The 9,970-nt window shown below is 43.3% G+C and overlaps 1 protein-coding gene across 2 annotated transcripts in view; it reads right to left on the bottom strand.

The window, feature by feature from the left end:
* Positions 1–9,249, bottom strand: part of Arsj (arylsulfatase family, member J) — an 86,773-nt gene extending 77,524 nt beyond the window's left edge. Inside the window, exon 1 of one of the 2 annotated variants that reach the window (XM_087625332.1) lies at positions 7,968–9,249. Coding sequence is in view for 1 of the 2 variants with exons in the window: in NM_001047887.2 (NP_001041352.1) it covers positions 7,968–8,359 (392 nt within the window). In the remaining variant the exon portion in view is untranslated. 2 annotated transcript variants of the gene reach the window in all.
* Positions 9,250–9,970: the final 721 nt, after the last annotated feature.

Raw genomic sequence — 9,970 nt, 5'->3', positions numbered from 1 at the left:
TTTTGTATAGTATTATTGGTTTCTCACTATCCTCAGGTGAAGAAATAGTGTGGATTTGGGTGGGTGGGAAGTTGAGGATCTCAGAGGATGGGGGGGTGTGAAACAGTAATCAGAATCTATTTTATTAAAAATCTGTTTTCAATTAAAAAACATCCTGGGTCATTTTTACCTGATCGCATTGCCTACCTGAGGGAAATAAATAATTGTTTATACAACTATTCCTTCTTTCATTCGTCACATGTTTTCCTAGCGCCTAGGAGTACGGCGCTGCGGGCTGGGTGTGTGAAATTTATGGAGTTGTAAATCAGAGTCTTGTTTCTCAGGGGGCCAGCAAGAGAGGTAAAAAGGCTTCCTAAGAGCTATGAAGGAGTGGAAAATCATGGCTAATACGACAGTTATAGAAAGAGTTGTGAAAGGTCACTGTTAAGATAAATTATTTCTGGCTAAGGAATCATGGGAAACTGTATGGGGAATGTGGTGGTTTTTTTGTTTGTTTGTTTGTTTTTTTTTTTTTTTTGTTTTTTGCTGAATCTTAACATGTGGTTGGTATTTGGGCAAACAGTGCAAACCCCGTAAGTGAAGCAGATGGGAGCTAGACTGACAGGTCCCAGAAACCCTGAGCCATCCATCCCGTCTCTGGTGTGGAGAGCTGAAGAAACTGCTTGAAGACTGGAGTCAGCTGTCCTTCCAGTTCATGCTGGAGGGAGAAAGTACTGAAGAAAGCTATGAGGGAGCCTGACAGTTCAAGCTTAAATACAGGCTCTCCGGTTTAGAAGCTCTGGGATCATAACCAGCTTATATAACGCCCCTAAAATTTTAATAGTCTATCCATAAAATGAGAACATTTGTTAAATATTTTATTAATATTTTCAAATATTGGGTGTGGAGATTAAAAGGCAGGATGCTTGAAAGGAAAAAAAGCCCACAAAAGCCCTCAGAGAAAATTAATTTCTTTTCTCATTTTGGGTGCATTGGGGAACGAAGGGAACTGTTTGCCGAAGGGGCTCTTGTGATGAATCTCATGTGTTAGTAAAGCAAATGTATCCGATGAATTGGAGGAGAAAGCGGGTAAAGGCTAGAAGATGAGAGGCAGGAAGGTTTCCTTCTTCTTTTAATTACAATAGAGCACATGGAGAACTAGATGCCTCAAAGAAACACCACTGCTGGGAATGTATAATATCTAGACTATTAAAAGAACATTTCATCAAACTAATTATATCATAGTACAATACCCACAGGGTGAGATAAAATAAAAATTATCTGTAGAGTTTTGCTAGTATATTTTACTTGTTAGTCCTCTGTAGCTGAATATCCTTCAGCCTTCTGGAATAGCACATTATGAGACTCAACAGTATTACTTGGACAGAAATTTATCTAAATTATGGATGTGCCTAATTTTAAATGAATCTTTTGAGGTTAATTTAAAATTTGGCACTTTGACCATCAAGGTGTGCCCCTAGTCTAACTCACCAGAAGTTCCACTATCAGATAATCCAAAAGTCAAGTACAGCTATGTGCTGGACAGCTTTGGCTTTGAGCTTTACTTTATGAACTGTCTATGAAGTTCTAAAGCCGTTCTCCACTTGTTATAATCACGTTCCAATGACGAAATAAGGATTGAAGAGGCTTATTTCTTATTGACAGATAATCATAAACATTTATATTTTCACAAGTGCCTAAGCATGAGCTAAATATCTGTGAAAACAAGGAGTAAATATGTTGAGTATTCTCTGGATATAGAACACTACTCACAACTAGGGTTTTAATCAAGTAGGATTAACAAGCATTTTTATAAGAGTAGGAATCAAACATGACTTTGATGTTGACTATGAGTTGATAGGAAATTTTGTGTGTGTGTGTGTGAGAGAGAGAGAGAGAGAGAGAGAGAGAGAGAGAGAGAGAGAGAGAGAGAGAGAGAAGAGAGAGAAAGGGGGGAGAGAAGTGTGTAAAAGCATTCACCTGACAATAGATGCTGATTGGCCAATGAGCTGAGGCAGAAATAGAGGTGGGACAACCAGCAGGGAAAGCGATTTCTGTGATAGAGTCAGGCAGGGATTCACCTCAGACTCTGAGGAAGAGACAGACAGATGAAATTGAGAAGTTAATCAGGCATGTGGCATGCCTCAAAGAGGATAAACTGGATTATTGAGATATAAGCTGGTCAGAATCACAGCCAAAGCTATTGGCCTAAGCATTTATTCACATACAAGAAGTCTTGGGGTTGTTATTTCTGGGAACAAAGTGGATGGGTGGAAAACCACAAGGTAAGAGATGGCAATCTCTCTCTCTCTCTCTCTCTCTCTCTCTCTCTCTCTCTCTCTCTCTCTGTGTGTGTGTGTGTGTGTGTGTATACATAAGGCCATACAATGAAGTAATTAAATCTGTTTCTCTAAACTTCCTTCTGTCACTTTATGATGCTCATTTCCAGGGCTTTTAATGCTAGTGCAGTTGGTAAATCTCCTGAAGACACACCATAGCTGTGGAGCTCTTGGCAAGCTCGCAGAGAAGCTCTTTGGATCCCTATCCACTGGGACTAATGAAAGCCCCTGAGTGCTTGGTTATGCACACAGCTGTGCAGTGTGACTTCCATGGTACATGACAGACATTTGGAAGGCTAAACTTCATCCATCTGCATAGGGAGACTGTCATTAAAGTCAAACTCTTAGAGTTTTTTATGGAAGCTTCTGAGGGGAAAAATATTATACTTTTGGTGCTCTGTGTAAATCTTCATTATAATCGAAGTCTTCCCAACATACCTACTTCTGCTCTGATTCTAACTTCTATGATTCTCTATGTCGTCAATTTTTAATCAACTTCTATCATTACTCTCCAGTCCATTCTAAATAGCCTTTGATTATTGAGAAATTGCTCTGTAGAAATCCCTCTTGACCTTAGCATGGCCCTAGGAATTCCTAGTTTTCACTCTAATTCATTGTTGTCTGTCCCCAGTTTACTCTCAGCTCTGAGCTGCTCCTCACTCCCCTTTTCTTCCCACAAAACCTGAGACTGCAAAGTTGGGAATCTTCTTAGTTCCTCATTAACTTCCTACCAACTGTCAGAAGCTCAGTCCCTTTAAAAAGCAGTAGGACAGACCAGACTCACCCCTTTATCCAGGTCCTGCACTTATCCTTTAGACAGAGAACATCCCTTTCCCTGCACTAGATTACCATCCTATTCACTATGGATGTTCCCATAAGTCCCATGATTTAAGCATCCGCAGGATTGAAGCGTCCAGCATTCTTCACTTAACTGTCTCATCTCCACCCTCCCTTCTCTGCATCTGTAAACACTGCAGCACTTTCAATTTTGTCCCAGTATGAGATTTTCAGTGACCATACTGTCTAAAATAAGAAACAATGTCAACTGTTGGCATAGGCTGAGTTTTCCACTAATTCTCATCCTTTGCTTAGCAGTCTACTCAGCCTTGTCCATCTAGAAACTCCGTCTATGCTCTGTCAGAACATAAACTCCCTGCACTTCTTTTTCTTTCCACATCCAAATCCATGATTAGTCACTTCCAATGCATTTGTGCTTTGTAACTGCCTTCATTACTATTATAGTGAATGAAATGGTGAAGAACAGCCCAGGGGATTTTGAGAAGCAATTAGGAATATTTATGTTCCAGACAGAAATATTTATGATACAATTATGTTTAAGAGTTGGCACCATTGGAAACAGAAGAGTCAAGAAATGGTGCACATGGAGGAACATTGATGAAGATGAGTATGCAATGCTGTGGAGAAAGTATGGTCTTAGAGAATTCTCTCTCTCTCTCTCTCTCTCTCTCTCTCTCTGTGTGTGTGTGTGTGTGTGTGTGTGTGTGTGTGTGTGTATGTGCAGGTGCCCACACAAGTGTACACACATATATGCAAGCACACATGTATGCACACACACATGCATGCATGCACATCCTGTCACACATACGCAGGCGCTCGTGTGACACAGCATGCATTCCCATGTGGTGACATGCTGGTGGAGATCAGAGACCATTCTTGGGGGACATTTGGGACCTAATTCTCTCCTGCTACCTTGTGGGTTCTGGGGACTGAATTCAGGTTGTCAGACCAAATGGACAGCTATGGGAAAATGAATACTTTGGAACTCTGATTTAATACTACATCAAAAATTAATTCCAGTTGACCTAATATAAAAACGTAGCAATAAAATGTTTAGGAGGGAAAGCCCATTATGATGATATGGTATAGCTAAACTCTCCTAAATAAACACAGGAAGGAAAGAACATAAATTGAATTGCAATAATTAAAACCTAGTCATTAAAAAAATCACTAGTACAAGAGTGGAAAAGAAAGCCACAAAGTGGAAGATTTGTTTAATACGAACAACTGACCAAGAAAAAAATTATATAGATAACTACCACACTCCATCAAGGAACAAATAGTCACCTAAACAGAAAATAGAACGATGATTTGCATCAATAATAAGTAAAAGACATTTGCAATAATGAGTTATTATGAAAACGCAAACTTTAATCAGGACAGGCATACCAGTGTACAGTGACTATAATGTCAGAAATGAAGAGAAGCCATACCAAATGTTGGCATAGGTGGGGTTTCCCACACAGTTGCAGTGATAACACTGGCCCAGAAGCATTGCTTTGGGATCTGTTGGGCAGTGTCTACAAAAACTGAACACACATATGCCCGCACCTCAGGAGTTCTACTGAACACACACGAGGAATGCAAAGAGATGTTCATCAAGGCATGATCAAGTATGTTTATGGCAGCATTTCCATGCTGGCATCAAACTAGAAACTGCCAACATCCTCGACGGTAGAATGGATAAACGAGCTGCAGCTTATTTACACAGAAGAACACGATCCCACCATGAGATTCAACACATTGCATCAATGGGCAACAATGTGGGGGAAAGCATAATGGTGAAAGCAAGACTTATTGTGAGATAAATTAAATTCAGATTGCCAGTCTTCCCTGGAGTCTTCAAAACCGCGTGCCTAATGCTTGAGAATCCTATAATTCTTTCGGAAGCTATGGTTTCGTCCTTCTTAAAGAATCAGCGCTGTTATTTCTCTGTGCCACCACTCCGAGCACTTTCTTAAGAATAGTAAAGTTACCTTGACATTGATTAAGCCCAGGCAGCCACTTTCGCATTTGATGTTTATGTCATCAGACGAGCCATGAACATCCATTGACCGCACTGCCTCATTACCTCTCTTGGACTCTTACCAAATGTATACAAGACAGTAGCAACGGTAGCTGCTACAGTACAGAACTGTTGTGAGAATTAAACGAGATCACTCTGTGTGACCGTGATAGCTTTGTAGGTGCCTACATTTAATACTGACGCTTCTCATTCACCGCAAACAGGGTCATCCTCAGAAAACCCTGACATGCTCATACAAATTACTGCTGATTTCAGGACACAGCCCCAGGGCTGCTGAAGCGGAATGGTGGATAGGCTAGGAATTTTATATTCTGGCTGGGATTTGAAGTGATTTCATCCTTCACACTTGAGTTTGAGGACTGCCACCTACAGACCAGGTTTCCTCAGCTGTTCTTCCCAGTACACATGCGGCAGTCTGAGCTGAGTGAGAGCTTCCTGACAGGAGGACTGCTGTTCAGTGTTACCAGAGTGGTGTGTTACAAATTATAAAAGGAATTTGTTACAGATCCCTGTAGGATACAAAGAAAGTTTCACCTTTTGATTGCAGAGAAATATGAAAAGGACTGTTGTGTTAGTGACATCAAAAGCTAATTCAGCTCCAGCCATTAGACTCTCCTCAAGTCAGGTAAAGATATTTGACTGACTCCTCTCACGTTTCCTTACAAAATAATCCATCCCACCGGGACTTTTACTGCTTCCTTTCTCCCGCCCCCGTTAGAGAACGCAGTAGGCACAGACTTGTTCTCACAGACGGGATAAGTACCGTATTCTCTGGGCCTGAAATATTCCTGTTAAGCCCAGAACTAGACAGTCATGAGCACTTTCATTCTTACATCTGCATACATTTATAGGAAGTCCCAGGGGAAACATCAAGTGAGCCTTCTCCCACTGTTTAACTGGAGTAGAAATCTATATGAAATCACAGTAGCTTCTTGAACTATTTTTTTGGTCTACGAAACAATTATATGACCTATTGTGCTGAATCAAAATTTTAGGAGGAAGCAACATCTCATTGGATGTTTGATTATGCTGACAAGGCCTAGTCAGCTTCTGGTTAAAAAGGAAACAAAGAAACAAACAGACAAACAAAAACCCAGGAGTTATGACTGTCTCCATTTGTCTCATCTAATTAAGTAAGCTTAAAGGTAAAAGATAAAGGTAGAATAAATATTCTACCCATTTAGGGTGTTTCCAAATGTTCTTATTCAGTAGATTATTTTATATACTTTATTATGGAAAGGAAGTTCATGAACTCAGTTTCACTTTTTTTTTTCAACTACTGTTGGCCCTCTGTGAAAACCTGAATTCTCTAAGTTAACTGAAGTGTCTCTAAGACATGCCCATTTCATTAGTCAAGGATAAGAATGACTGGGAGTAGAGGTGAAGAACTGAATCCTAGGCCACCAGATGGGCGATTTTCCAGACAGTTGTGATTGTTGATATATAAATATAAAGACTCTTTGTGATGCAATAATTAACCCGGAAGAAGACTCTGACATTAAGACCTCTCCTTCCCCTCCTCTTTCTCTTCCTCTTCTTTTTCTCCTCTCCTTCTTTACGTTTTCGATGTTGGCTTGCTTTTTGGGCTTTTGAGAAGGGCTCTTTGTAACTCTGGCTGACCAGGAACTCACTCTATAGACTGACATCTCACTCACAGAGATCTGCCTGCCTCTGCTTCCTGAATGCTGGGGTAGAGGTATGCCCTGCTCTCTATCTCTTCTTTCTAATGCTGAGAAAAAATTATTTTCTGGTAGTGACAGTACATTTTGACAGTTTGCTAAGCGATGGAAATTATGCTGTAAGCAAGTCTTTTCAAGACAGAGGTTTCTACAAAACACCGTAGTCGTAATTTTTCCAGACTGGTTACTGGCTTCCCTTACAAGGTCCAATTCCAAGAACAACTGCACTTGAAGCAAGGGTTCTCTGTCCTGAAGCCAGAATCACAAGGCACATAGATTAAAGCCATCAACTCTTCAGGGCTAGCCTGATCCCTTGACCCTTCTGCTTTGCCTTCCAAACCGAATTTGCACCATGAAAAGTTACAATCATGTCTATTCTGACAAAGTTAAAAAAAAAAGAAAGAGAGAAAGAAAGAAAGAAAACGTATGAACACCTTAAGGAGAAGAGCTATTTGGCAAACTGCTGACATTTCTTAGTTCCCTGAGCTGTGTTAGTGACTCAGAACCCTTCCCCACATGGGAGGAGGAGGAAGAGGAGGAGGAGGAGGAGGAGGAGGAGGAGGAGGAACAGCAGCGGCAAGTCCCACTGAACTCATTGCATTTTGAGAAAGGCCTTGGCAGACAGATACGACACCATGGGAGAAAATCACCCAACAAAGATACAGGCAAAGTCATACTCCACACGGGTCAAATTCCATGTCACCTTTCCTGCTTTTGTGGCCTCTGTTCTCTCTGTGATGATCTGGGGTTTCAAGCATGCAATTCTAAATTTTATAACAATCTAAGAGTTGTAAATGGCACTTTCCCACTGTGAATTCTGTTCTAACATCAAAACAGATTGGGGAAGCAGCAACCATGGAGCTCTCTGATTGGTGGATGAGTATAAAAATACTGACACCACTCAAAAGCTCGCAGCTTTAGACGGGGGTGGGGGGGTGGGGGGGGAGGGAGGAGATTAGGACCTGGGTATTGACACTAATGTTGAAGGGCTGTGTTCAAACATACATTCATTCATTCATTCATTCACTTGTTCATTCATTGGACTGTTTCCCCCAATACTTTTGGATCCTTTCTTAAATTAGCAACCAATTTTAAATAAAGGCTTAAGAGTCTTTCCAAGTAATACATAAAAGCGGTAACACTTACTTTCCGGTAATAAACTGACTCCTGGACGGCGTGCAAATAGGCTGGACATAGTAGTTCTCTAGCTTAACTCCTTCCGCAGCGAGTTTGTCAAGAGTGGGAGTCTTTATCTCAGATCCGTGGTAACCCACATCTCTAAATCCCTGATCATCAGCTAGTATGAAAATGAGATGGGGCTGGGAGGTGACTGCTGTGCCTGCTTCAGGTCTCTCTTCAACTTGAGCCCTTAGGGACCCCTCCTCTTCTAAGTCCTGGCCCCAGCTCAGGTAGCCATAGGTGATCAGGCTGAGGACCCAGAAGCCTGCCAGGGCACCCATCGCTACCATCTTTCCAGGCCAGACCCTGGCCTGTGGAAAGAGCGGAGGCAGAGGCTCCGCACTGTCCCTGGGGGCCATTCACTCTGGTCCCAGCAGGGACTCCACAAGCAGAACCCTGCCCCTTTTGCTGCTGCTGGCACACTCATGCATGCGAAGGGGTAGGTCTCGCTGAAAGAAGGCTGCGAGGGAATCCTGCTCCCTTCCGCGATGCTACCACTTCCCACAACTTCAATCCTCTGGAGGTGATGGTTTAACACACGAACGCTAGAAAAACTGCTAGAGAGCAGAGGTCCTCTTCATCGACTTGCAGTTTTTATTTTTATTTTTAATTTTTTTTAACCTCCTAACATCACTCGGCAGCTTGGCAGGAAAAAAAGTTAGTATCTTCATCCAAAAGTTCTCACGAAGAAGAAGGGGGAAAAAAAAAGACAAGAAAGGGAATGATAGCCACATAAGACAGGGACATCTGATAGTTATATCGTCCTCCACATCTTCGGGGAGCAGGACTGTGCCCACAAGCAGGCAGGCACCAGAGGTGGTGGGACTGACATCGTTCAGAGTTCCCGGCACCCGGGAAGCCTTGCCAAGTTGCCCTGGGCAACTCCTTGCTTATGGATGAATGACAGGCTGATCCGAGCAGACCTTCTTCCTGCTGGCCGCTTTCCCTACCTTTTCAGGGCTGGTTCCCCAGTTTCCGCTGTGCATTTGTCAATCCTCTTGACCCCTTTCCGGGGCCCGAAGTGAGAAAGGATCCTGCCCCAGCCGGCCTTCTCTCCCGGCAATTCCTTCTCTACCCTGCCGCGCTCGGGGACATTCACGGAGTCCTGGCCGGCGATCGCAGAGCGCACGTGTCCCCTGTGGGTGCTGCAGCTGCTCCAGCGTGCCCTTGGGTGGCTGACTTAGTTCTAGCCATCTGTGCCTTCTTCCTCTACTCGCCAGGCAGTCGCAGCCGGAGATCCATGCTTGCTGGTTGAGGGCGGGCCCAGACCGGGGAGGCGCTGGCTCTCCGCCCTCCTTTCTGCTAGGAAAAGGATGGACCCGGGAAGGGCGGCTTTGCTGCAGGGCGGCTCCCTGGGGTCTCCAGTGAAACAACCCAGTGCAGGTGAAAGACCATCTTTCTGTGGTTCTGCCCATGGACGGCCCCCTGTCCGTCCTGAAACTTTGGAAGCTACGGGAGGGAGTGAGAAGTGAGCAGGAGAATCAACAGATGGCACGGGATACTCTATGGCTGGTTTTCCTTCTTTGCTCCACTGACTGCAACCTCCACTCCTCCACCCGCCGCCCATTCCTATCCATCCTTGGCTTTGGCTTTTCTTTTCTCTGCATTTTTGCTGTCAGACACAAGTGCAACTTTTAAACTAGTACTTTTTCTCTTAACAGTTGACTTTTCCAGCCTCATTACTCTCTTCCTTAGTGAAGACGTTAATAAAGCAGGCTTTCTTGCCTCTCTCCAGACTTCCAGAGGTTTTCCCGCCAAGAACGTGGAGAGAGAAGAGGGTTACACCCCAAAGAAGGAAGCCCATCTGTCTGTATAGTGTTGAGTCAGGGATTCATGTGCTGAACTGGGACTAACTATAGACCAGAAAGTGACTCTGAGCTTCTGATGCTCCTGCCTAGATTGTAAGATTTCTCCAAGCCAGGTTTATACAGTGTTGGATTAACACCCCCACCCTCCCCCACCCTCGGCAC

Source organism: Rattus norvegicus, chromosome 2 (assembly GCF_021556685.1).
Source record: "Rattus norvegicus strain SHRSP/BbbUtx chromosome 2, alternate assembly SHRSP_T2T, whole genome shotgun sequence".
Classification (NCBI taxonomy): Eukaryota; Metazoa; Chordata; class Mammalia; order Rodentia; family Muridae; genus Rattus; species Rattus norvegicus.
The sequence above is the reverse complement of the archived record's forward strand: the minus strand, read 5'-3'. Positions and strand labels throughout refer to the sequence as shown.